At 46.2% G+C, this 27,802-nt stretch overlaps 1 protein-coding gene and 1 long non-coding RNA gene across 2 annotated transcripts in view; both read left to right on the top strand.

Moving 5' to 3' along the window:
- LOC148108174 (uncharacterized) overlaps positions 1–14,723 on the top strand; it is a 93,630-nt gene extending 78,907 nt beyond the window's left edge. Inside the window, exons 4-5 of the mRNA XM_087853893.1 lie at positions 10,476–10,843; positions 12,210–14,723. Of these exons, the coding sequence (XP_087710019.1) occupies positions 10,476–10,843; positions 12,210–12,317 (476 nt within the window). The 3' untranslated portion in view covers positions 12,318–14,723. The remainder of the gene's footprint in view (positions 1–10,475; positions 10,844–12,209) is intronic.
- A 727-nt stretch (positions 14,724–15,450) lies between these two features.
- The window catches only part of LOC148108172 (uncharacterized), a 139,922-nt gene continuing 127,570 nt past the window's right edge, over positions 15,451–27,802 (top strand). The window contains exon 1 of the long non-coding RNA XR_015721161.1: positions 15,451–25,682. This is a non-coding gene — a long non-coding RNA (uncharacterized LOC148108172). The remainder of the gene's footprint in view (positions 25,683–27,802) is intronic.

Here is a 27,802-nt window from a genome sequence, read left to right as displayed (position 1 = left end):
AGAACCGGAGACCATGTCCTCTGCCACAGAACTAATTTTAAGGATATAAGCATGATGTCAGAGGTAGCATTCAGGATAGCAATCATAAAATCAATAGCTAGGGTAGGAAAAAGCATTAATGACAATATAATAATATATAAGGGCAGAAATGAGATCTAATCAGGCTGAACTTAAAAATGCTATGCATGCGATGCAGGCTGAATTGGACGCTCTAACAGCCAGGGTCAGTGAGGCAGAAAAGATAATAAGTGATCTAGAAGATGGGCTGATGGAAAGGAAGGAAATTGAAGAAAATAGAGAAAAACAACCCACAACACATGAAGAGAGACTTAGAGAATTTAATGGTACATTGGAAAGAACCAATATCAGGATCATTAGGACAAAGAAGGGGGCCTGGAAGGTATATTTGATCAAATCATGGCTGAGAACTTCCCAAATCTGGGGAAAGAAACATGCATTCACGTCCAAGAGGCAGAGAGGACTCCTCCTCAAATCAATAAAAATAGATCAACACCACGACATATAATAGTGAAGCTTGCAAATCCTAAAACCAAGGAATCTATGCAGAGAGTAGCTAGAGGGAAGGGATTTCTTACATACGGAGGGAGGAACATCAGAATAACATCAGACCTGTCCACAGAAACCTGGCAGGCCAGAAAGGGCTGGCAGGGTATATTCAGGGTAATAAATGAGAAGAAAATGGAGCCGAGTACCTTATTTAGCAATGCTATCATTCAGAATGGAAGCAGAGATATAGAGTTTCCAGGATAGACAAACTGAAAGAACATATGACCACCAAGCCATCCCTACAAGAAATATTAAGGGGGATACTGCAGGCGGACAGATCCCGAGGGTAACAGACCAGAGAGTAACAGAGACAATCTACAGAAACAGGGATTTTAAATACAATGGCACTAAATTCATAGCTTTCAATACATATTCTGAATGTAAATGCTCTGAATGTTCCAATAAGAAGACAAACAGTACAAGATTGGATTTTAAAAGTAAGACCTATCCGTATGTTGTCTACAATAGACTCAGTTTGAACCTAAAACCCCTCCAGATTGAAAGTGAAGGGATGAAGAACAATTTACCACACTAATGTACCTCAAAAGAAAGCTGGGGTAGCAATCTTCATATCAAACAGATTAGATTTTAAACTAACGGCTGTAGTAAGAGATGTAGGGGGACACCGTATCATACTTAAAGGGCCTATCCAGCAAGAAGACTTAAAAATTATAAATTTCTATGCTTCCAATGTGGGAGCAGCCAATTATATAAACCAATTAATAACCAAAGTAAAAAAACTTATCTATAAAATACGTTAATGGTGGGAGACTTCACCACTTCACTCACAACAATGGACAGATCATCTAAGCAGAAGATCAAAATAGAAACAACTTAAAAGACATTATCACTGAGGTAAAAACACAATCCACAAGACGGGAGACCGTAGTGCAAACCATGTGTCTGAAAGGGGCTCAATATCCGGACTATACAGAGAACACATAAACTCAGCAACAAAAACCAAACCAAATGTAATGTGTCAATGTGCAAAAAAATGTGAATACACATCCTCAAAGACACGCACATGAAAAGGAATTTGAAAAGATACTTGACTCACTAATTTTTAGGGAAATCCACATTTTATTTTATTTACTTATTTTAAAAAATATTTATTTGACAGAGAGAGACAGCGAGAGAGGGAACACAAGCAAGGGGAGTGTGAGAGGGAGAAGCAGGCTTCCCACTGAGCAGGGAGCCTGATGCGGGGCTTGATCCCAGGACCCTGGGATCATGACCTGAGCCAAAGGCAGATGCTTAATGGCTAAGCCACCCAGATGCCCCAGAAATCCACATTTAAAAAAGCAATGAAATACCATTTTTCATCAAGATGACTCTTCCACACACACACACACACACAAAAAGAATTAGAAGAAAAGAAAAGAACAAGTGTTGGCAAAGATATGGAGAAATTGAAACCTTGTTCATTGTGTGTGGTAGGAATATTTGAGCATAGTTGTGAAATCAGTATGGTAGTTCTTAAAAAAAATTAAAATTAGACTTACCCTGTGTTCCAGTAATTCTGCTTTTGGGGTATATACCCAAATTAATTGACACCATGGTCTTGAAGATCTGTCTGAACATACATTTTCATGCCATCATTAGTCATAATAACTAAACCATGAAAACAATCCACTATCTGTCCAAGGAGAAACAGATGTTGTTTATACACACGATGGAATAAGAATGAATAATATCTCAGAAGAGGAAGAAAACACTGACATATGCCACAACACGGGTGAACTTTTACATTAAGTGCATTCATAAAAATGCAAGCTCTGACTCCACTTTTGGGACCTACCCAAAGTAGATTCATAAAGACAGAAAGTAGAATGGTGTTTGCCAAGGGCTGGAATGAGGCAGTAATGGTAAGTTTCTGATTCATGGTGTAGAGTTTTAGTTTCACAAGATGAAATGAGATGTGAAGTTGGGTTAGACGGAGGTTGTAGAAAGGGTATTAATGCATTTAATACATTTAAAATGTATTCCATGAACTTAATGTACTTAATGAAATATAAACCTATAAATGGTAGATTTGTAGACGGTAGATGGTAGATTTTTGATTATGTGTATTGTATGTCAATAAAAATATTTTTTCTTTAAAAACTGCAAATACAGAGAAATGAACACAGGACAATTTAGTCTTGCCATTTTGGTGCTGCTATTTTGTCTCACCCATTTTCGTGGAGACAACTTTGATCCAACAAAATGTTCTCATTCTGTGCCCACTTAAAAGCTTAAAATCAGAATTTTCCAAAACACGAAAATTTTTTCAAAACAGTATTTTCAGAGTTAATTTAATAAGACATTTTATTCCTTGATCAATTTTTAAAAATATAGCACAATTTAAAATTCTATTTTATCTACTTTAACTTTAATTCACTGATCTTAAAAATCAGAATCAATTTTTTATGCAAATGGCTTGGATTTTTTATCCATATCATAGTCTACTGACTGTGGGTTCTGCTGTTTTACATTTTGCTTATGTGTCATTATTTTTACCAAGTCAACTTTCCTGATGCCCATTATGAATATTAAAATATTTTTTGCCCAGTTTTATTGATATAATTGATCACTGTATATAATTGACACACTGTGTATGTGTAAGGTATTATGTGATAAGAACTCTCAGAATTTACTCTCTTAACACCTCTCAAACCATAGAGCGGTATCAACGGCAGTCATCATGTTGTACTGTAAATCCCTGTTATTTATCTTAAAACTGGAAGTTTGTACCTTTTCACCATTCACTCAATCCCTGCCCCCACCCTCCCCTCTGTTTCTTGTTACTTTAATCTGATCTGTTCTTCTGAATTAGTTTTCCGCCTTTTCTTTTCTTTGTTTTAGATTCCACATAAAAGGGGAAAATGTCTATGTATCTATCATCTATATAGTATCTATCTCCCTATATATATCTATACCTACACATATATAGTGTTTGCCTTTCTCTGTCTCACTTGTTTCACTTGGCATAATGCCTCTAAGTCCAAAACTGTTATCACACTTAGCAGGATTTCCTTTTCTTATGGCTGATTAATATTCCATTATGTAGGTAACACTTCTTTATCCATTCACCACTAATGGGCACTGATGTTTTCCTTGTCTCAGCTATGGTAAATAAAGCTTCTTGCACATGGAAGTGCAGGTATTTCTTAGACATATTCCTTTGTTTTCTATGGAATGTTCCCAGACGTGGAGCTGCTGCACATACTGTGGTTCTGTGTTCAGTGTGTTGAGGACGCTCCATACTGTTTTGCACAGTGCCGGCGCCAGTGCGCATAGGCTCCTTTGCTCCACATCCTCACCAGCATTTGTTGTCTCTTGTCGTTATGACAGCTGCTCCAATTGATGTGATAGGTCATTGCGCTTTGGGCTTGCGCATACCTGCTTATCATTTGTTTATGTTCTCTGGGAAAGTGCCAGAGCACTGAACACTGTCTCTGGGGTCCAGGGGCAAGACCAGTCTCCATTAGACCTTCAGGGCCCTCGTTTGGACATACAAGGGTGGGTGCAGAATCACTCTTCTGGCTGAGGTGAGGGTGCTGGAATAGTAAAGAGGACACCATGGGAGTGGACAGAAAAAGGAGGAAAGGGAGGGTTCTGTGGTCCCTTATTCTGCTCTTGGAGCCTAGAGATCCTGCTCCTTTGCCACTCTGACTCTGGAAAGCCACTGCCTTGAGGACACCCAGATAAAAGCACCCCTTTCTTTGGTGGTGTGCCTGCCTGGGGCTGTACCACTAGAGACAGAGAACGTGATGCAGGGTGCTTCCTTGTCCGTGGTGCCTCATCAGTTCTGCTGGAGATACTGGAGAAGGAAGAGTCAGGCAGAGGCCATTGTGGTTGTCCCCTTGCCCAGAAACAGCTCGAAACTTTTAGTTGCGCTTCTCCCTACAGTCTAGCTTGTTAAAAGGGGAGGTGGGCTCCAAGATCTTCTCAGTTATTCATTCAGTAACTATACCCTAAGCACTCCCCTATGCCAGGTACCTTGGTGGACCCATGAGGAGAGCTGAAAATACCAAGAGCTCCCTGCTTTTAGGGGCTCACAGTCTAGAGATGGACAAAGCACAAACCAAAGACGTGAAAGAAAAGAGCAAGTGCTATATACGACGACTGAAGTGTGTAATGAAGGAAGGCTGGGAAGTCATTGGATAGGAAAATATGAAAGGCCTCACTGAGGGTGACATTGCTGAAAACAGATTGACAAAAGGGAGCTAGACCTGCACACGTCTGTGTGCGGTGTGTCAGAAAGAAGGGAGCGCTGTTGCAGACACTCACTAACAGAGCTGGTTTGGCCAGAGGAGGTGAAAAAGGCAGCCCCCGTGGCTGGAGGGACACTAGGAGGAGAGCAGAGGGGAGGGAGGAAGGCAGGGAGAGGTGCTGAGGCCTGGGAGACTGTTACTTATCTATTGTTCCTATGTTACTGCCTTGCCCCAGTAGCCTGAATCTTAAAATGTATATATTTAATTTCTCACAGTTTTTGTGGGTGAGGAGTCCAGGCACAAATAAGCATAGTTCCCCAGGCTCAAGGTGTGGCAGAGGCTGCAGCAGTGACTGAGGCTAGACTGGCAGAGGATTTTCTCCCAAGTTGGCTCACATGATTCGGGAAGCTGTTTGGACTCAGAATCTGAGTTCCTGTGTGTCTTCTGGCCTTGGCACAGGCCAAGTTCTCTGCCATGTGTGCTTCTACACATGGCAGCTCAAAATATCTGTGCTCGATTTTTGGTTCAGAGATCAAGAAGAAAAAGGGAAAGGGAGTGAGAAGCAGAACACAAGAAAAGTAACTAGGAAGTTAGAAACTCTTTGCAATTGAAACTTAGACATCACATTTCATCACATTGGCTGCATCCTATTGGTCAGAAGCCAGTAACTAACCACCTAATGGGTAGAGAGTGATGCCTATACCACAAGTCTGGATCAGTGGGAGCCACTGTGAAGGCTGCGCCCCTCATAGACAAAAATGAGGCAACTGGGGCGCCTGGGTAGCGCAGTCCTTAAGCGTCTGTCTTCGGCTCAGGGCGTGATCCTGGCGTTATGGGATCGAGCCCCACATCAGGCTCCTCCGCTAGGAGCCTGCTTCTTCCTCTCCCACTCCCCCTGCTTGTGTTCCCTCTCTCGCTGGCCGTCTCTCTCTGTCAAATAAATAAATAAAATCTTTTTTAAAAATTTTAAAAAAATGAGGCAACTGGGTCTCATTCTAAATGTAATGGGAAACAATTGAACAGTTTAACTACAGAGGACAGCAATATCTGCTTCTTCATTCATTTCCACCCCATCATAGTGCCCACATTTACACAAGGCCAAGTGGGAAAGTGTTCCAATATTACATTGTTGGAACCCAGGCCTCTGTTGAGCGGCCCTCCATGCCAAGTCCCACCCCTTCTTGTAATTCTTCCATCCTGAAAATTGTGCTTCAGATACACAGGGGACCACCCCACCCATGTTACACTATCCACATACACCTGATGATGTCTCTAAGAAGTGGATTCTAGCCTGATCCCCACTAAGCAGCTTGGGAAAGTGGGGAATATGTGAGAGACACAATGATTTAGGACTCAGAACTGGGAAAACAAAGAAAAAAGGTCTGAATTCAGCTCTCTCTCCTGAAACCTCAGACCCTGGTTACATTTCCAGAGAGTGGTGGCTATGGCATTTTTGGCTCATAGTGTACAGTTAAGGAGATGACATGGGGGAGAAAAGTAAACAGTTCATTGCCAAGAGACGGCAGAGGCCAAGGTACTGGAATCTTGAAGAAGCGACCTCACTTCCTTGGTGATAGGCCCCAGTTGAACTTAGAACTCTGGTAACCAGGCACATCCATTCAAAGAAAGCCTGCTTTCCAGCTCACTTGACTTGAGACGTTCAAGAGAACAAGATGTTCTGTTGCTGTATTCCTACTTTCAGGGGCTTTGGCCCAGAAAGTCCAGAGAGAAAGACTTTCACATCACTGTAGTCGTCGTCTCAGCCCGCTTTTCCGAGCCCTCTGGACATGTGGCAGGAGACACCAACAGGTAACACAGGGCAGCTCAGAGCAGCCCACTGGAGAGCAGGCAACAACAGTGATCCTACTTCAGCAGGCCCACACCTCTTGCCCCTCACTAAGTGTGTGTGTGTATGTGTATGTGTGTGTAGAGGAGGGGGCAGAGGAAGGATGCCCTTCCTGGGCAGAAGCAAGCTGCCAGGTGTTGGAACCTGGCCCATCTTTCATGTTCACACCCCAGGTCATAGCAGGCAGGATGAGAAGCTGAGTGCTGGGGACCAAGCTCAACCACCTGTATGTTAATCATGAGCCCTAGGGTTTCATCTGGCTTCCTCTTTGTTGGATGTCTTTTCTGCTGCTTCTCTTAGCCTTAACTGGAGAACACGATTTCTAATGGGGGTGGCCCCTTGTGGCAATGTCCCGTGAGGCCACTAATGTCTCTTGGCCCCATATATATGGGGCACTGCATTTTCGGAGCTGCACCCAGGAGATCATTGATGAGCTGGTCTGTGACTTTAACTATTCCAACTCCCTAGACAAGTGTCAGGTGCACCAGACCACCCAGGATCAGTGCTGCCTGAGGTGAGAATGGGAAGAGGGTTCTCCACACCCAGGGCCCCCACACAAATATGGGGACAAACCTAGGGCCCTCCTATAGTGTTTCCACATGAGTGTCCCTCAGGCCCAACCACAAAGTAATCCCAACATCTACACCTCCACCACCAGCTATGGGATAAGGTAGGAAGACTCTTCACATATATGGGAATGGTAGAGAATATAATTAATGTTTTTTTTGCAGTTTAGGGGCGTAGGTTATTTTGTTTTCTTGTGTTTTATTTTACTTTTCCCGAAGCCATGAGTGTCTTTGTACTGTTTTTATTATTTTCCCTACTCACCCAGGTATCCTGTGTAGAACCCAGCTCCACTGTCCTTGGAGAACTTGTCCAAGGCCTTATAAATCCTCACACTAAATAGGGTGATTGAACATAAAAGGAATGGTGGGATGAAGTCATTCTATATGTTTCTCTATAACGCGTCATTTCTCAGAGTACATCAAATCATTGTAGGTCCACCAGGTCACAAGCTGTGTCCTTATATGTCTTTTTGGACCTCCGTAAAGAAGGTCGTCAGCCACAGTAATTCAGCCTTTCAAGGCTGGTGGAACTTGACATGATTCAATTCTGTTGCCATTTCAGCAATGCTGCAAGGAACACTTAAGTGTCTTAACAAACATTTTTAGCTGCTAGATCTGCCAGAACATAGAACCACAGATTGGGTGGAAGGCCTCTGATGCCTCCTGGCCCAGGTAGCTGGCTCTATCTTTTCAGAGTTCCACCCAGGACATCTTTGATGAGCCGCTCCAAGGGTTCAGCTACTTCATCTCCTTTGACAAGCAGCAGGTGCATCAGGCCACCAACAACATCCAGTGCTGGTCTGGGGTGAGAATGGGTCCAAATTCATGTCCTATCTCAGGACCCACAGATGATCAGGGCAAGGCCAGAACCCACACTAGAAACAATTGGCTGCCCTGTGGCCTGCCAAGGAGGGTGGTTTCCCCTGAACCTTTCTCCCCATGTCAGGAACAGACCAGGCCTCATCAGCATGGGAGGAATGCCATGCATTCCATGCTCTGGACAGTTCTCAGGCCCAACGTCTATGATCTCAAGCAGCGTTGGAGATGCTAAGCTTCTGCTTTCTCCTGTCTGCAGTAGGGATGTTTACCGATGACTTAAAGGCATAGAGTTCTTAATAAAGGCTATTAAAAGAGAGAAATGCTATTGTTGCTCAACTAACAAAATGGGTTAAAGGGAACAATGGTTTATCATTTCACCCCTAAAGCCAATTGCACCTTTAAGCCTAGAGCCCTTTTCTGGGCGGGCCTTCAAGTCCCTTTTCTTGCACAAGTTCCCGAAGCGTTGGGAGTCTCTGGTCTGAACGCCAGACCCTGATCTTCCTGGTGGTTCATGGAGTTGAAGCTGAGTACACTGCGCTCCCCTCCCCCCCCCCCCCCGTCTTTCTGGTGGGGAAAAAGAATTAATCCTGTCCCTGGACGAGGCCTGCACGATGCTGATGCTCAGAGAAGGCACAGTGGAGCATTTCGTACGCTCCCTGGTACCATTCTTCCCAGATATAAACATATCAAATATCACAATTTTCTGCATAATACCATGTGTTCACTTCACCCCAACAGGTCCTGGGCCAGCAGTTCAACAGGTGAATGCCCACCCCAGGCACAGCACAGGAGTGAGACTCCCACCTACTAGCTGTATGTCTTGGGAATGTCACTGTACCTCTCTGAGCTTCACTTTCCTCTTCTGAAAAATGGGGTGGTAAGAGGCTGAATCTCATAGGTTTCCTGTAGGAAATCAGGGGAGAAAACACGGCACGGGCTTATCTGGGGCCTGGCTCTGTAGAAAAGGCTGCTGAACATGCTGGGCATCTTCATGTTTAGTAGTTCTCGCTCTCCAGTGAAGAAGCTCTCAACCTCAACCCTCACAGGCCTGTGGCCCTTCTGGGTTTACAAAAGCAAATGGAAAGCTCATAGTTTTCCTGTTTGCAAAGGACTTCTGAGATTCCATCTAGTTGGTCCTGGCACTGGTCCTTTATGTGACCAGATTAGGGAGTCACTGGGGGCAGGCAGAGCCGCCCAAGGTCCACTCAGTATTTGGAAAGTACTGGTTAGGAGTCATTCATTCAATAATATGTATTAGGCATGTAGTAATGCAGGCACTTTCCAGTCACTAAGATAACTCAGTCGACAAAGTAGATACAATGTCTGGGTCTCAATTTTAGTCAGAGGGTCAGATAGTCACTCTACACATCATAAGCACCCATGTCCATAGTTCATTAGATGTGACATCTTCATGGCCTACTCTAGGTGTGAATAGATCCACCCGTGTTTGTACCATTATGATGGACTATAACAAGTAAAAACACGGTCTTTGGGTCCAGAAGGAAAGACTGCTGCCTCCACAGAGCAGGGTGGGAGATACAGGGGTTGTGGCTGGGGAGGGACTTTCAGAGCCATAGATCTCACAGATCTCTTGGTTTCCATGGGAGGGCTGAATTTGGGGGGCTTCCTGAAGAAGCAAATGAGTCAAAAAGAGCTATGGATGGGCCTTCAAGCCCTCTGGGAAGCAGAGCACAATCTGGGCTGAGTTGGTGCCTAAAACATCCACCCCTTTGATGGTCTCATCTTGCTCTGCCTGCCCCTTTCCGTATCCACCTCTGCTGACCACAACTGGGGCCAATAATAGAAGCTGTGGTGAGCAGACCACTCACAAATCTGCCTCAAACTTAAGCCCTGATACTGGTCTGCATGGAAGACAGAGTAGACTAGACCTATGGCCGTGAAGAGTGTAAGTGGAAAAACCACTCATTCAGGTTTTCTGGATGAGCAAACCACTGCAAAGACAGCTACAGAGGGGTTGGAAGTGGCCTGGGGCCATCTTCTGGGACCCACACAGAAAGAACGGTGCTGTGGGAGTAGCATGTGGAATGAAAGGCCAGGCCTCTGACTGTGCTCCACATATGACTTGAGGTAAAGGAGGGGGGGGGCTCTGTACATCTGAAGTGCCATGACTGGGACCTGAAAAACCATGCCCCCATTCTCCTGCTGCAGCGGGAACTTCTGGAGCCTGTAGAGGCAGAGGGTAAGGGAGATTGCAGTTTGGGAAGGCTATCTGGAATGGGGCTCATGGATTGGAAATTCATTGGATATATTTTTTTAATATTTTCTTATTATGTTATGTTAGTCGCCATACAGTACATCCCAAGTTTTTGATGTAAAGTTCCATGATTCATTACTTGCGTATAACACCCAGTGCACCATGCAATACGTGCCCTCCTTAAGGCCATGGTATATGTCCTGTTTTTGGAAAGGCACATGGAAAGTCAGTTATGTGGATGAACCTTTCTCTTTAACCTGCTCCAGTGCCAGCTCCAGGGCTCCTTCCAGTTGCAGAGCCAGAAAAAGGGCCTTCTATGGAGCTAGAGGCAACCCCAGCTCTGCATCGACCATCACCTGCAGTGTCAGAGCCAGCCTCCCCTCCATCAGCTGTTGCAGAACTGGAACACATGCTCCCATCATCTCCATGTGTGCCGGGTGCTGAGCTGCAGTCAGCTGGACCATCAGCTTTCCCAGGAATTTTCACTCCAGCTCTGACAATAGACATAGAGCCCACTGTGACCCCAGATGGTTCCTGCTGTGTCACCCCAAAGAACCAGCTGGGTGAGGAGAAGCCTGACCTCCTGGACTTCCCTTCCAGGCTTGTGACAGAGCAACTCACATATATGGATACGGTGAGCAGTTAGGCTCTCAGGGTGGGGCAGGGACAAGCGTTTCTTCTGCTCTCGGCTGCCTTACACCTGCCTTTCCCTGATGTGGACTCCTATGGTCTGGGACCAAATCTCAGCTCCACCACTTCCCAACCCTGTCAACCCGTCAAGGCGCTTAGCCCCAAGCTTTCACTGTCCAGCTGCGGACTGTAGCGAGAGACCCTGATAAGCACTGATACGGAGGTACTAGGGAGAAGAAATGAGCCAGAATGGAGAGACCAATGGGCAGGCCCTGGTCCCGTGGGTGGAGGAGGGCAGCTCCCTGTGTTCAGTCAAGTCCATGGGTCGCCCACCCACTTGTTTTGGAGGCTGAGTACCCTCAGCAATTACTAGGTATCTGATGTGTACTTAAGTGCAGGGCAGATAGATAAACCTGTGGTTGTAGCTATCATGTGAGAATGTGCATCTGAGAGGGGAGTAGAACCAGAGGGATGAATAGTTGGAGGGGAAGAGTCCCCCTTGGGAGGAGCCACCTTGAACAGCAGCGTGGAGCTTGGAGTTTGTGAGGATGATCAGGATGCAAATGCCCTCCTTCCTTCCCTCGTCTCTATTTGCTCCTGGGCCATCCTGTCCTGGGCCCCTCAGTGAAAAAGAATGGAGTGACATCCAGGGACTCCAACCAGGCTCAGGCCACATTCTCAGCTTTCTGAGCTCTAGCTCTGACCTGTGACCCCTATCTAAGACACTAGTCTTGCATGTGAAATAGCTGGGTGAACAAACCTCCCCCTGTTCTCTAGGAGCTGTTCAAGAAGCTGCTGCCCCATCAGTGCCTGGGCTCCGTCTGGTCCAAGCGCAATAAGCCTGGCAATGAGCACCTGGCACCCACAGTCCGGGCCACTGTCTCCCAGTTCAACGGTGTGGCCAAGTGTGTCATCACCACCTGCCTTGGCAACCCAAGCATGACAGCCCGGGACAGGGCCATGGTGGTGGAGCACTGGATCAAGGTGGCCAAGGTATGCAACGGGAAGCCCAGCCGAGGTGCTCTCCTGAGTCTCGGGCACTGCTCTTCCCTTGATCAGGTCTCAGGGTGGAAGGCCCTGGTCTTTGCCCTAGGGACTGTGCAGTCCCTAGGCTCTTCCTTCCAGAGGCTGACTGTGACTTGCATGGCCCAATGTTGGGATGCTCTGTTCCTCCTTGACTTCTTCCTTGGAGTGAGGTAAAATCCTTCGTCTCCCAGCAGTGGGACTCTTTGGACCTTATATGTGCCCTTCGGCAGGTCCCTGGACATCTGCTTCATCCAGGAGGAGTGATTTAAACTGAGGGTGACTGAAGCTCTAGAGAAAATCAGCCTCCACTACCCACGTGACAGCTCATTCTCTTCCCTCCCCAGGCCTGTCAAATCCTGCAGAACTACTACTCCCTGAATGCCATCGTCTCGGCTCTGCAGACTGTCTCAATATACCACCTCAAGAAGACATGGGAGAAAGTTTCCAGGTGAGACGGTCTCTCTGCATGGACGGACCAGGATGGATGAGGGGTCTCCCAGAGGCCTGTCCTCTTCCCCCTCAGCCAGCTTGGACCTCCTGGGAAGCAGCAATCCCTGACTACAGGACCTGGGCTGGCAGGCGGGTCTCTCAGCCTCCCTGGAGAATAGGCCACCATGTCTCCTGCTTTAGAAATCAGTTTTCCTAAATGTTCCCCCACAAGGCTGAGCTGAATAAATATTTTCATGTGTTTACTTTACAACCACTAAACTCTGCCCAATTGAAACCAAAATTGACCAAAACAGAGCTGCTCAATTAATATGGGAATGGAGTCATAGGATGACCTACATCAGAGCTCTGTCCCATGTCCTACAAAGACCTTAGTGCTCAGAGGAACCCAGAGAAAACTGTTATCCAGGCAATTTGACACTTTGGGGTTCTCAAATAAAAGGGACTTGCACTCAACCCTGCCACATTATTCCTCCAATCGTCCTGCCTCCTTTCCCTCTATTCAGGAAGTGCTTTCAAAACTTTAAAAAGCTGGGCACTGAAGACAACCCACAGAGCAGGAAACTAGTCATCAAGGTAGCATGGAAGGTCCAGGTCTGGAAAGAGAAGAAGGGTGTGAGGGAACAGGGTCCTGCATGGATGAAATAGGGAATGGCCTGAAGCATTCCTTGGAGAGGGGAAGCCTTTGGCATGAATGTGGTGACAGGTTGGGGTGAAGATTCCGTTGGGGGTGGAACAACCAGGTGCTGCTCAACCAGATTCCCTAGCCTAGACACCCTGTCTCTCTGTGTCAACAGCTAGTCCAGATGGACACCTGTACAAACCTTGAAAGCCCAGAGGACAGGGCTCTGCTCAGTGAAGGGGTTGGGATGGGTTGAGGGCCACAACAATAATGATAGTAATACGATACTGAGTCCTCAGGAGACGATGGGAGGTAGGTAGAATTCTCACTTTTCCTGATGAGAAAACAGGCTCAGGGAGGCCAGGCTTCAAGCTCAGGGTCACACATAGAGTGAATGTTGGAGCTGAGATTTTTCTAGAATCATCACATGGCATGCTTAAGGATAATGTTTATCAGTTATCAGCTGACTTAAGTCAGATATCTAGGGTCTGAATTAAAAGATGGTGGGGGCAAGTGGACTGAGGGTATTACGGTCTCAAGGATCTTGTCCTTGGCCCTGCAAGAGCAACCATCTAATAAATCTGCCACCCTGGTGATGGCCCTCCAGAGAGCCTAGAAGAAGAGGCTGCAGAAGAACGTGAGTGTGCCTGAGGCCCAGGGCCTCCAAAGTCAGAGGAGAGGGGCTTCTCCCTGAGGGCTGGAAACCTCCAAATCAGTACAGGTGGGACTTCCACTCCAGCTCCACTTCCTGTTGCTTCTAAAATTCTTGTTTCAAAGTGACCAGCAGGAGGGTCTAGAAAGCTGGATCCAGAATGGGTTTCGGGATGGGGAGGAGCCCAGGACTATATACCCTGTGATTTTCTAAAAGCAGGCTCTGGAGGTGATTAGGAAGAGTATGATGTACTTGGAGGGTGAGGGGAAAGGGAATTGAGGGGAGACTGCTAAGGGTCCTAGGCTGCTCCATGTGGGAAACTGGGGTGGGCCAGGAGGCTGCAGCATTTTCAGGGGAGGGTCCCTGTGGGCACCAGAGAGCAGGGACTCATCCCAACCCTACTGCTCATGACACAGGGTGTTGTCCCCTAACTTGGCACTTTCCTCACTGAACTGGTGATGCTGGATATTGCAATGGAGGACTATCTGGAGGTGGGTGAGCCTGAGGATTGTGGGGGAGGGACCAGAATCCGGAGGTTTGGGAGCAGAGAGCCCCTGTACTGAGCCCTGAGCTCTCAGTACTTGGCAAACCTCCCCTCATGACAGCCTCACGGCTACCCTGTGAGCCTGGGGGCTGTTGCCCATCTCAGGGATGAGCGAGGTGAGGCTGCAGTTAGGCCACGGCTCCCGGTGCCGAAGACTGGTGAAGCAGCAGAGCTTCCTGAAGGCAAAGCTGCATGAGGTCTGTCTGAGTGGACCTCAGCCTCCCCCGGTGAGTTTGCCCGTGGGGGGAGAATGAAGTCAGGACCCTCCACGTCAGCAAGCACCTCAGTAGCCGCAGCAGCCCCTTCCTGCCTGAGGCTTCGGCCTCCCCTACTGTCTTCCGAGAGGGTGGTGCTGCAGGGTCCCGACCTGTAGCCAGTCCATCTGCCCCATGTCCTCCTTTCTCTGGACCCCAGAGCCTGGCCTACATCCCAGGCCCGCTATCTGTGTATGCACGGCCCCCTCACGGGTCCTGGCCATGGTGCAGCATGAGAAGGGATGGGAATCAAGTGCTCCTAAGAACCAGGGGCCTCATTCTGATGGACTTTGTCTGCTTTCCAGGGGAATGAGATCAACCACCAGAAAAGAAATAAGGTGAGCATATGTGGCGCTTCCCGCAGGGAAGGGTAGGGAGTGGGCCTCAGAGATGTCCCTGGGAAGAACATTGCTTGGCTCCATGCCCTCCACCTCACATTTCCTGGGATCCCTTGAGAAGAAAGCAGTGCAAGACCCATCCCATTAGGAGATGGGGACAGACACATGGCATCCAGGAGAACTTCCCGGAGGAGAGGCTACTGATATTCACCTCTGAGAACAGGTGGAGACCGGATGAATCTCTAGGCTGGAGGGTGGCCATGTGTGCCAGGACCTGGGATGGGTCCCCGGTCCTGCTGCTCAACCCTCACCAGACCCTGCAGCTCCCCCCCCCCCCCCCAGGCTCCCTATACATCCTGTGCTTCTCTCTCTGCTCAGGAATACCAAGTCATGACGGACATCGTGCTGCTCCAGGTGGCTGCCGAGAATTACACCCTAGAGCCCGAGGATTCTTTTCGGGCCTGGTTCCAGGCTATGGAGTCGCTCAGCGAGGCTGAGAGGTGAGGCCCATCAGGATCTGGGTGGGTGAGGTTCGGGGTGGACTCTTTCTGCTGGCCACTCCTGGGATCCTCCTTCCCTGGGCAGCCTCAGGCCTTGTTGCCGGGGTGCCAGACTCCAGCTGTGGGCAAACACTGGCAGGGACTCTTGAATGGAAGCTCCTGGGCAACTCACAGGTGTCCCTCTGTCCTTAGCTACACCCTGTCCTGCCAGCTGGAGCCCCGGTCCTAGCTGGTCAGCAGCACTCAAGAAGGAGAAGAACTGGCCGCAGTCAACCTCAGGGCTGAGCAAGTGTCCAGTGGCCCTGCAGGGATTCCTCAGCAGCTGGGAATTTGCGGTGCATGCGCCCCATGTGTTCCACACCCCTTCCTCCCATCTATTTAGTTATTTGACGGGGGGCAATATTTATTCTCTTAAATAGTAAGTGGTAAATTCAAATATTATTATATTAAAGCCCTTTTTTCTTTTAGAGCCCAAGAGTGTGGTTTGTTCTTTTACTTCCTACAGTAACGTAAAAGATATAGACTCTCATATTCATTCCTGAACTAAGGAATCTTAAAGCGTCATCAGCTATTGTATGTGGGAGGAAGGAGAAGAGCCAGTCCTCCTCCCTAGCTACTCATACAATCCCGAATTCCTCCATCACCACAACTGTGCCTGGAAGTTTGTTGAATGTTCCCTTCCTCGGAGATAGAGCAGAAAAGACTGTCCCAGGTCTTGACCTCCTGAGTAGGAAAGTCAAAGTGTGGACCTAGGCCTGTATCCCCATTGCTGATGCTCTGTGCTACTGATCTGCACTTATCACTCAGCTACGGGATCGTTAGTCACAGGGCAGGGGGGTTTCACCATCCGTGTACACTCCCAAAGTACTGAAGTGTACACATTTCCCAAACACTGACCACATTATAAGGTGGCCTCAGTGGTCACATAACCCAGAACAACTATAGATGGATTTAACAGCCAGCTCTGGCATAGTCATTAGAGTGAAACTCACATAGAAAGTCCACATGCTCCTGGTCAGTCCACTGATTCTGAGAGCTAAGAGGCCCCATGTAGGACAGTGCAGGCCAACAGCTGTCATAGCTGAGGTCATTGCTTGTACATGGCCCAGAGCAGTTAAGAATCAGGAAGATAATTTAATGTGATTTATGATATCACCATACCATGAGAAATGCTCAAATCCTGTAAGTCCATACCCAAGATACAGTGGCAAATAGGAATTTAAAGTAAAACTTAAAAATGGGCAGAAGATATGAACAGACACTTTTCCAATGAAGACATACAAATGGCTAACAGACACATGAAAAAATGTTCAAAATCATTAGCCATCAAGGAAATTCAAATCAAAACCACACTGAGATACCACCTTACTCCTCATCGCCTCCTGATTCCATCCATATGATGTTCTTTCTGCAGGCATCACCTCCTCCTCCACTGCCCACTCCAGCCACTACCCAGGCTGCACCCCAAGTTACCCGAATGCATTCCTCAGATAGGGGTTCAGTCAGCCCCTCTTCCAGAGAACCTCCCAAAATCTCTCTGACTAGAGCTGTGCCCAGGTCATCTTTTTCAGGGATCTCCTATTAGTTGACCTTTTTATTGTGTGGTTATTTTATGTATATCTTCCCAAGAATAATTAGGATCCATGGAGGGAGAGAATGTGAAGTTCTTACCAGTAATCCTGCACTTACCTCCTTGCACCTGGTGAACGGGACAGAGATTCTCCAGAGACAGTGCAGTGAGGACAACACGTTGCAGTGGGGAGGGTGCAGGATCTGAATCTGCATGGTCTGCACCATGCCTCGCTCTGCCATTCACACCACATGACACACAGCAGGATCAAAAAACATTTCTAGGAGACGTCTCCTCATGTCGAAAACAGGACTAACAGTCATTCCTCAAGGGGGCATTTGTGAGGAGAGAGAGAAGTTGTATTCATGTAAGATCTTGGGATGTATCTGTCATGCTACCCTTCACTAAATGTTGGTTGGTGGCCTACTGACAGCCTAGTCTCACATTACTGGGTCATGTCCTCTGAGCAAAGCATGATCACTCAGAGAGGCATGCGCCTCTCTGCAGCTCTGAGATCCTTGTCTTGTCACAGCTGTCTCTCTCCATTGTCACAGTCAACCCCAGTCAACCTATGTTATGGGCATTATTTTCTCAGTTCTTTCTTTTGTGTCTGACATTTTGTCTTTTTCCCTGCCACTTTTTCTTAAAACATGGGTGGCTACAGCTGGATGTCTCTCCTGGAGTCTAGAGGATGTAGGATACATAGTAGCACTGTGGTGTCACTGCCCTCCCGGCCAGGTTGACCACGGTCTCTCAGGGTTTTTCCAAAGACCCACCCTCAGGGGTCTTCCACATGTCCTAAGCAGTCAATGCATTTGTTCATTTAGTCCAAACTTGTAAAATAAGTTTGGTCACCTCTGCATGCAGCCTACCTGCAAAGGAGTTAAGTGACTTGTCCAAATTGAGGCAAAAAAGCATGGTTAATCCTACAGTCACGGAAGACATGGGATGAGTCATCAAGACAATTTCCTAGAGAAAAGAACTCACACATGAATCCTTAGAGGTCACTTCTTACATCGATCTATTCAATGAACATTTCATTCTAAATATACTCAGTTTTCCGTTGAATAGGACTTTTCACAACTAACTGAAGCAGCATGCATCACCAGAATACCAGAGGAAGCTAAGTGCGGGGGCTTCAGAGGGTCACAGTTTTGAGGACAGCATTCATCCTGTGCCAAAGTCCAATGACGCACTGCGAGCCCAGTGCGAGACACAGCACCTCTCTGTCCAGGAGCCCCCGACACTGAGATTCCCGAGACGGTGTAGACTGTGCCCAGGGCCCTGAAATGGAAAGAGACACAGGGATGGTGAGTCTGAGGTCATATGATGTCTATAAGAAGGAAGTGGCAGGGCCTCCCCTGATCCACTGTCAACAAATCACCTGAGCAGAGAGTGAGAGGAGTGGGGAGGAAAGAGGACGGGGCTGTGATGGAAAGACCCTTCGAGTTCTGCTTCCTGCGGGGCCCAAAGTCGATTTTACCTACTTGCCCCACTCAAAGGGAGGACAGGGAAGTCATGCAGATCCTTCCCCTCCCCTTGATGGCCTCCCACAGCTGATGTACCCCAGGGGTTTGTGGCAAGGCAGGCCCACAACTCCTCCTGCTGTGTTAGGGCCAGATGTACATACAGAAGGGGACCTTGGAGAGAGAGTTGCATGCCCATCCACCTGTCCACTATCCCCTCCTCCCAGAGGGGGGTCTCTTCACTGCCCAGGAGCCTCCTCTTAAGACTGCAGCCTCTTCCACAGCCTTGCACTCAGTGAAGTGACCTCCACAGCTTCTTCCTCCATTGTAGATCACTGTAGAGGGGGATCCAGAGGGAAGCCAACCTCAGAGAGAACTTGTTCCAGATTCAGAACAGCAGAAGGGGCCCCTGGGTAGCGCAGTCGTTAAGCGTCTGCCTTCGGCTCAGGGCGTGATCCCGGCGTTCCGGGATCGAGTCCCACATCGGGCTCCTCTGCTGGGAGCCTGCTTCTTCCTCTCCCACTCCCCCTGCTTGTGTTCCCTCTCTCGCTGCCTATCTCTCTGTCAAATAAATAAATAAAATCTTTAAAAAAAAATAAAAGAACAGCAGAAGGACCAAAGACCATGACAGATCACCCAAGACCAACCCACTCTCCACTGTGGCAGTCAGGGGGATCCCCTTCACCTCATCCTGTGTTGCTCTCTCTCCATCATTCCTGATTGGGGGACAAAATAGGGAAGGCCTCAAGGACAGGGAGAGAGAGCTAAGCACATCTTGTGGGTGCTCCACTCTGAGGAATGGGAGGGACCACCCAGCCCTCTTTGGCACACGCCAGTTAACCTCTGCCTGATACTGGACCCAAGGGTTGATTGGGTCTGTTGTTTGGGTGTACACATATAGTATCAGGAAATTGGAGGGAAGCAGAACTTTCAAGGGAAGAAGAGGGACTCTGCATTTTTTTCCCAGAGCAAAGCTGGTTCCAGTCACTAACATAATAATCCACACCAATACTTCCAGTGCAGGACTGAGTGATCTGACCAAAAGCTCCAAAAATTGTGGACAGCTGGGTCAGCAAACCATACCCAGGATCTTAGAAATGGGGGTGCATCAACCACACAGTATCAGAGAACCAGAGGAGAAAGGACGGCCCCCATTACACTACTCCAGAACTCAGCAGCAGCCACTTGGCCACAAAATGACAGCAATAACTCTGGACAGTGAGAAGGTACAGACAGCCAACAGGTTTTTATCTCACTTCCCTGTGGGCCTTGAGGACAATGTAGGCATCAAGCTGCTGTCCCACACTAAGCAGTAATAATCAGCCTCTTTTCCAGGCTGAAGCCCAGAGATCAAGAAGCCTGGCTGCCTGACCTGGAGCCCAGGAATCTCTTCTGAGAGGCAATTGCAAATCTGGGGGTCAGGAGTTTGGCAACAAAGCCCAGGTGTTGCTGAAGCTGAGCTGCTCCCCTAGTGCACGTGCTGGTGGCCATCTCTCCTTGGCCCTTGGACACTGAGGGTGGCTGAGTCAACCCCACCTGGACCACAGACCCTGGCACGGGGGAGGGACAAGTAGAACAGTGAGTTGGGTGAATGAGGGAGTGGACCAGAGCTGAATGAGGGGCCCCCCACAAATCTTCCACCCAGAAAAGTTCAGCTCTCATCTGTGCAGAAAGTGAGGAGCACAATGAGAGGGGCACAGGTCGTGTATAGATGCTCAAGAGCTCTGCTCCCTGAGATTCCAGAAAGGGGCAACCCTAAGTCCCTCTTATTCTCTCCCTAAGCACCATGGGGAGATGGGCTCCTGCATTCATATATGTCCCTGCTCCTTGACACTCAGCCCTGGGTACCATCTCTAGCAGAATGATGCCCCCCACAAATGTCCATGTTCTAATCCTTGGAATCTGCCCGCATGTTGCCTTACATGGGGAAGGGGAATTAAAGTTGCAGATGGAATTAGGTTGCCAATCAGCTCACATTAAAATCAGGAGATGATCCTGGATTATCCAAGTGGTCACAAGGTCATGAAAAGTGGAAGTGCAGCAGAAGAGTCCACTAGGATGTGGGGAAGTCAGTCAGCTATTGCTGGCATTAGAGGTGGAAGGGGCAACTAAGCAGGGAGTGTAGACAACCTCTAGAAGCTAGAAAAAGCCAGGAACCAGATTCTCTCCCAGCGCTTCCAAAAAGGAACACCCTACAGACGTATTTATTTTAGTCCAGTGAGGCCCATATGAGACTCTGACCTGCAGAAGTGTAAGACACTATATTTATGAGGTTTGAAGGCAATACATTTGTGGTAATTGGTTACAGCAATGGGAAACTGATACAGTAATTCCCAAGTCAATGGACTGAAGAAGAAGAATCTTGATCATTTCAGCAGATACAGAAAAAGCATTTAGGACAATTCAACATACATTCAAGATTTTAAAAACTCTCAGCAAAATAAGAATTAAGAAAGACTTTGTCAACTTGATGAAGGACACTTACAGTTTATAGTTAACATAATAGTGATGGAAGATAAAATTATTTCCTCTGAATTCAGCACGACACAGGAGTTGGGGACTATCATAACAAATACTAGGGTCATCTACTGATTTCATTTCCTTTGGATGTATCCCTAGATATGTGATTACTGGATCATATGGTGGTTCTATTTGCAATTATCTGAGGAAACTCAGTACTGTTTTCCATAATGGCTGTACCATTTTACATTCTCACTAACAGTATATGAATGTTCAAATTTCCATTTTCTTACCAACATATATATAAACCATCCTAACAGGTGACATGATATTGTCCTTTGATTTGGATTTCTCTGATGATTAATGATGCTGAGCTGCTTTTCATATGTCTGTCAGCCATTTGTATTTCTTCATTGGAAAAATGTCTATTGAAATATTTAGCCCATTTTTATGTTGGGTTAAACACTTTCTTAAAAGATTCATTTATTTTGAGAGAGAGAGAGAGAGAAAGCACAAGAGAAGGGAGGGTCAGAGGGAGAAGCAGACTCTGCTGAGCAGGGAGCCTGATGTGGGACTTGATTCCAAGACTCCGGGATCATCACCTGAGCAGAAAGCAGATGCTTAACCAACTGAGTTATTCAGGCGCCCCTGGATTAAACACTTTTATTTTAATGATTAGTAGCAGTTTCTTATATATTTTGGATATTAGCCTCTTTTTTATTTTTTAAAGATTTTATTTTTTAGAGAGAGAGTGAGCAAGTAGTAGGTGGGGCATAGGACAAGGTAGAGAATCTCAAGCAGAATCCAAAATGAGTATGGAGCCCAAAGCAGGGCTTGAACTCATAACCCTGAGATCATGCCCTAAGCTGAAATCAAGAGTTGGATGCTTAATCAGCTGAGCCACCCAGGGCCCCTAGTCTCTTTTCTGATACAAGGTTTGCAATTGGATTCTCCCATTCTATAGACTGCCTTTTCATTCTGTTGATTGTTAAAGAGACTATCCTTTCCTCATTGTGTACTCTTGGCACCCTCATCAAAGATCATTTATCCATGTATGTGTGAATTTATTTGGGGGCTCTCTCTTCTGTTCCATTGCTCTATCTACCTGCTTTTTTTTTTAAATTAATGTATAGTATATGTTTCAGAGGTAAAGTTTAGTGATTCATCAGTTGAATATAATACCCAGTGCTCAGTACATCACGTGCCCTCCTTAATGCCCATCACCCAGTTACCCCATCCGCCCACCCAACTCCCCTCCTGCAACCCTCAGGTTGTTTCCCAGAGTCAAGAGTCTCATAAGGTTTGTCTTTCTCTGATTTCTTACCCTTCAATTTGCAAAGAGCAATAGACAGATGATCTAAGCAGAAGATCAACAATCAACAAGATCTCACTCTTTGCATCAAAAAACAAGGGCTTTGGATGACACACTGGACCAGATGGACTTTAGAGATATATTCAGAGCACTTCATCCTAAAGGAGCAGAATGCACATTCTTCTCAAGTGCACATGGAACATTCTCCAGAATAGATCACATACTGGGTCACAAATCAAGTCTCAACAGGTACCAAAAGACTGGGATGGTTCCCTACATGTTTTCAGACCACAATAATGTAAAACTTTTTTTTTCTTTTTTCTTAAGATTTTATTTATTTATTCGACAGAGACAGAGACAGCCAGCGAGAGAGGGAACACAAGCAGGGGGAGTGGGAGAGGAAGAAGCAGGCTCATAGTGGAGGAGCCTGATGTGGGGCTCGATCCCATAACGCCGGGATCACGTCCTGAGCCGAAGGCAGACGCTTAACAGCTGTGCCACCCAGGCGCCCCCACAATGCTGTAAAACTTAAAGTCAACCATAAGAAAAAATTTGGAAGACCACAAATACATGGAGCTTAAAGAACATCTTTTTTTTTTTTTTAAGATTTTATTTATTTATTTGACAGAGACAGAGACAGCCAGCGAGAGAGGGAACACAACCAGGGGGAGTGGGAGAGGAAGAAGCAGGCTCATAGCAGAGGAGCCTGATGTGGGGCTCGATCCCATAATGCCGGGATCACGCCCTGAGCCGAAGGCAGACGCTTAACCGCTGTGCCACCCAGGCGCCCCAGCTTAAAGAACATCTTATTGAAGAATGAAGGCGCCAAGCAGAAAATTAAAGAATTAAAAAAAAAATGGAAGCAAATGAAAATGAAAACACGACAGTTCAGAACCTTTGGAATGCAGCAAAGGTAGTCCTAAGAGGGAAGTATATAGCAATACCGATCTTTCTCAAGAAACAAGAAAATTCTCAAATACACATCCTAACCTTACTCCTAAAGGAGATGGGGAAAAAACCCAGCAAATAAAGCCTAACGCCAGCAGGAGAAGAGAAATAACAAAGATTAGAACAGAAATCAATGATATAGAAATCAAAAGAACAGTAGAACAGATCAACAAAACTAGGAGCTCATTCTTTGAAAGAATAAGGTTGATAAACCCTAGCCAGACTTATCCAAAAGAAAAGAGAAAGGACTCAAAATCACAAACGAAAGAGGAGAGATCACAACCAACACTGAAGAAATACAAACAATTATAAGAACATATTATGAGCAATTATGTGCCAACAAACTTGGCAATCTGGAAGAAATGGATGCATTCCCAGAAACATATAAACTACCAAAACTGAAACAGGAAGAAATAGAAAACCTGAACAAACCCATAATCAGCAAAGAAATTGAAGCAGTAATTAAGAATCTCCCAACAAACAAGAGTCCAGGACCAGATGGCCTACCAGCGGAAACCAAACATATAAAGAAGCATTAATAACTTATTCTCCTGAAGCTGTTTCAAAAAATAGAAAGGGAAGGAAAACTTCCAAACTCTTTCTATGAGGCCAGCACTACCTTGATCCCCAAACCAAAGACCCCACCAAAAAGGAGAATTACAGACCAATATTCCTGATGAACATCGATGCAAAAATTCTCACCAAGATACTAGCTAATAGGATCCAACAGTACATTAAAAGGATAATTCACCGTGACCATTTAGGATTTGTTCCTGGGCTGCAAGGATGGTTCAACATCTGCAAATCAATCAATGTGATACACCACATTAATAAAAGAAAGGTCAAGAACCATACGATCCTCTCAATTGATGCAGAAAAAGCATTTAAGAAAATACAAAATCTTTTCTTGATAAAAACTCTCTGCTGTGTAGGGATAGAGGGAACATGCCTCAGCATCATAAAAGCCACATATGAAAAACCCATGGCAAATATCATCCTCAGTGCTGAAAATCTGAGAGCTTTTCCCGTAAGGTCAGGAACATGACAAGGCTGTCCACTCTCACTACTGTTGTTCCACATAGTACTGGAAGTCCTCGCCTCAGCGATCAGACAACAGAAAGAAAAGACATCCAAACTGGCAAAGAAGAAGTCAAACAAGGTACTCTATGGAGAAAGTCCCAAAGACTCCACCCAAAAATTGCTAGGACTCATACAGGAATTCAGCAAAGTGGCAGGATATGAAATCAGTGCACAGAAGTCAGTTGCATTTTGATACACTAAGAATGAGGCAGATGAAAGAGAAGGCATCGATCCCATTTACAGTTGCCCAAAAAACCCATTAAATTACCTAGGAATAAACAGAACCAAAGAGGTAAAGGGTCTGTACTCTGAAAATTATAGAACCTTATGAAAGAAATCGAGGAAGACACAAAGAAATGGAAAAACATTCCATGCTCATGGATTGGAAGAACAAATATTGTTAAAATGTCTATGTTACCCAAAGCAATCTACACATTCAACACAATCCCTATCAAAATACCATCAGCATTTTCCATAGACCCAGAGCAAACAATCCTAAAACTTGTATGGAACCAGAAAAGACCCCAAATAGCAAAAGTAATATTGAAAAAGAAATCCAAAGCTGGAGGCATCATGATTCCAGACTTCAAGCTATATTACAAAGCTGTAATCATCAAGACAGTATGGTACCGGCACAAAAACAGACACATAGATCAATGGAACAGAACAGAGAATCCAGAAGTGGACCCTCGACTCTATGGTCAATTTATCTTCCACAAAGCAGGACTGAATACCCAATGGAAAAAAGACACTCTCTTCAACAAATGGTGTTGGGAAAATTGGACAGCTACATGCAAAAGAATGAAACTTGACCACTCTCTCACACCATACACAAAGATAAACTCCAAATGGATGAAAGACCTAAGTGTGAGACAGGAATCCATCAGAATCCTAGAGGAGAGCATAGGCAGCAACCTCTAGGACAGCAACCTTTTTCATGACACATCTCCAAAGGCAAGGGAAACAAAAGAAAAAATGAACTTGTGGGACTTCATCAAGATAAAAAGCTTCTGCACAGCCAAGGAAACAGTCAAAAAAACTAAGAGGCAGCCCACGGAATGGGAGAAGATATCTGCAAATGTCTTAATCAGATAAAGGGCTAATATCCAAAATCTATAAAGAACTTATCAAATTCAACACCCAAAGAATAAATAATCCAAGCAAGAAATGGGCAGAAGACACGAATAGACATTCTCCAAAGAAAACATACAAATGGACAACAGACACATGAAAAATGTTAAATATCACTTGGGAAATACAAATCAAAATCATAATGAGATACCACCTCATTAACAAGTCAGGAAATGACAGATGTTGGCAAGGATGAGGAGAAAGGGGAACCCTCTTGCCCTGTTGGCGGGAGTGGAAACTGGTACCTAATTCTGGAGAAGAATTTGGAGGTTCCTCAAAAAGTTAAAAACAGAACTTCCCTATGACCCAGCAATTGCACTACTAGGTATTTATCCCAAAGATACAAATATAGTGACCCGAAGGGGCACCTGCATCCCAATGTTTATAGCAGCAATGTCCACACCAGCCAAACTATGGAAAGAGCCCAGATGTCCATTGACAGATGAATGGATAAAGAAGATGTGGTATATATGGAATGGAATATATATACGTGGTATGTATAATGGAATACTACTCAGCCATCAAAACAATGAAATCTTGCCATTTGCAATGATGTAGATGGAACTGGAGGGATTACGCTAAGCAAAATAAATTAATCAGAGAAAGACAATTATATGATCTCATGCATACGTGGAATTAAAGAAACAAAACAGAGGATCATGGGGAAGAGAGGAAAAATACAACAAGATGAGAGAGAGGGAGACAGGCCATAAGAGGCTCTTAATCATAGGAAACAAACTGAGGGTTGCTGGAGGGGAGGTGGTGGGGGATGGGGTAACCGGGTGCTGGGCATTAAGGAGGGCACGTGATGTAATGAGCACTGTGTATTATATGAGACTGATGAATCACTGGCCTCTACCTCTGAAACAAATAATACATTATATGTTAATTAATTGGATTTAAATAAAAAAATAAAGAGCACCCTTGCATAAAAATAAACCAACCAACAGACAGACAGACAGACAGAAAGTAGGCCAGTGATTACCTGGTGACGGGATGGTTGGGGGAGGGAAGGATTGTAAGGGCATCAGGGAATTTTTTGAGAATGATGACTATGTTCATTATCATGGGTATATACATGTCTCAAAACTCATCAAATTGGGTTTGTTTAAAAAAGTCTTCCCCTATGGACTCTGGGAAACAAACTGAGGGTTTCAGAGGGGAGGGGGTGGGGGATTGGGCTAGGCCGGTGCTGGGTATTAAGGAGGGCATGTATTGCATGGAGCACTGGGTGTTATAGGCAAACAATGAATCATGGAACACTACATCAAAAACTAATGATGTACTGTATGGGGAATAACAAAACATAATAAAAAAATTAAAAAAAAAAATCCCATTATCCTGGCAAGAGAGAACCCATCCCTGATCCATCAGATGCCAGCCAGGGAACAGTAGCTATTGTGCATCTGACCCAGAGCCTGGGGCCTGGAGGGAACTGCTGCTTCAGAAGAACCACATAAGGAGATGCACGAAGGCTGGAAATCCTGGCTCCTAGGTCAGCATAGATGTTCATGGAACCAGGCTCAGGTGTGCCCTTTAAGGTACCCCTCCCATCTTTTCCCAACACACAAAACAAGCAGGAAAGGGTATCCAGAGATCATTGACAAGAATCCCAGAAAGATGCCAAACTTGGTAAACGGCCAACGAGGAGACTGAGGCTGGAAAGTCCTGCCTGCCCTGAGTCCATCTGCAAATTATCTTCCTCTGGCTTTGTCCCCTTCACACGCAGGATTTGATCTCCTTCCGTGTTTTTCCCCACTAGGTGCTGATGCAGTTCCAGAGACTGCACTACAATACGACAAGTTCCAAAACCAAACACAAAACTAAAAAAGCATCTCAATGGAAGAAGCAGGACACAGTCTTCCTGGCCTTAGAGCGGAGAAAGGCAACCCCAGTCCTGGGGCAGGAAGGTGTTCTGGGGCGTACAAGTCTTAAAGACTCCCACTTTCAGTGGTTGTTGCTACTCCTGGGAAAGTCCCTGCAACCTCTAAATCTCAGGAGTTCTGAGGGGCTGTCTCTGCTGTTTGCCCAAATTCATTGACTGAAATGGACCCGTGCTCTGAGTAAGGGGGATTTTGGGGTGCCCTCCAGTGGCTAGGGAGAAGGGCTGGCACTTCTCCTTCCTCCCACATACAGTAGCTGATGACTCTGGGAGATTTCCTAGGTCAGGAACGAATATGAGAGTCTGTGCAAGTTTTCCATTACTGCAGGAAGTAAAAGACCCAAACCACACACATGGGTTCTAAAACAAAACAAGGGCTTTAATCTCCTAACATGCAAATCTATCACGGTACTATTTAAAACAACTAAATGGTGCCCCCTACATAAGGAAATAGATGGGGGGAAGGGGTGTGGAGGAAATGGGCGCAAGGATGCAGCTGCTGAGGAATCCCTGCAGGGCCACTGGACACTTGCTCAGCCCTGAGGTTGACTGCGGCCAGTTCTTCTCCTTCTTGAGTGCTGCTGACCAGCTAGGACCGGGGCTCCAGCTGGCAGGACAGGGTGTAGCTAAGGACAGAGGGACACCTGTGAGTTGCCCAGGAGCTTCCATTCAAGAGTCCCTGCCAGTGTTTGCCCACAGCTGGAGTCAGGCGCCCCGGCAACAAGGCCTGA

Source organism: Ursus americanus, chromosome 22 (genome assembly GCF_024610735.1).
Source record: "Ursus americanus isolate L20-20 chromosome 22, mUrsAme1.1.p, whole genome shotgun sequence".
Taxonomy (NCBI): domain Eukaryota; kingdom Metazoa; phylum Chordata; class Mammalia; order Carnivora; family Ursidae; genus Ursus; species Ursus americanus.
The sequence above is the reverse complement of the archived record's forward strand: the minus strand, read 5'-3'. Positions and strand labels throughout refer to the sequence as shown.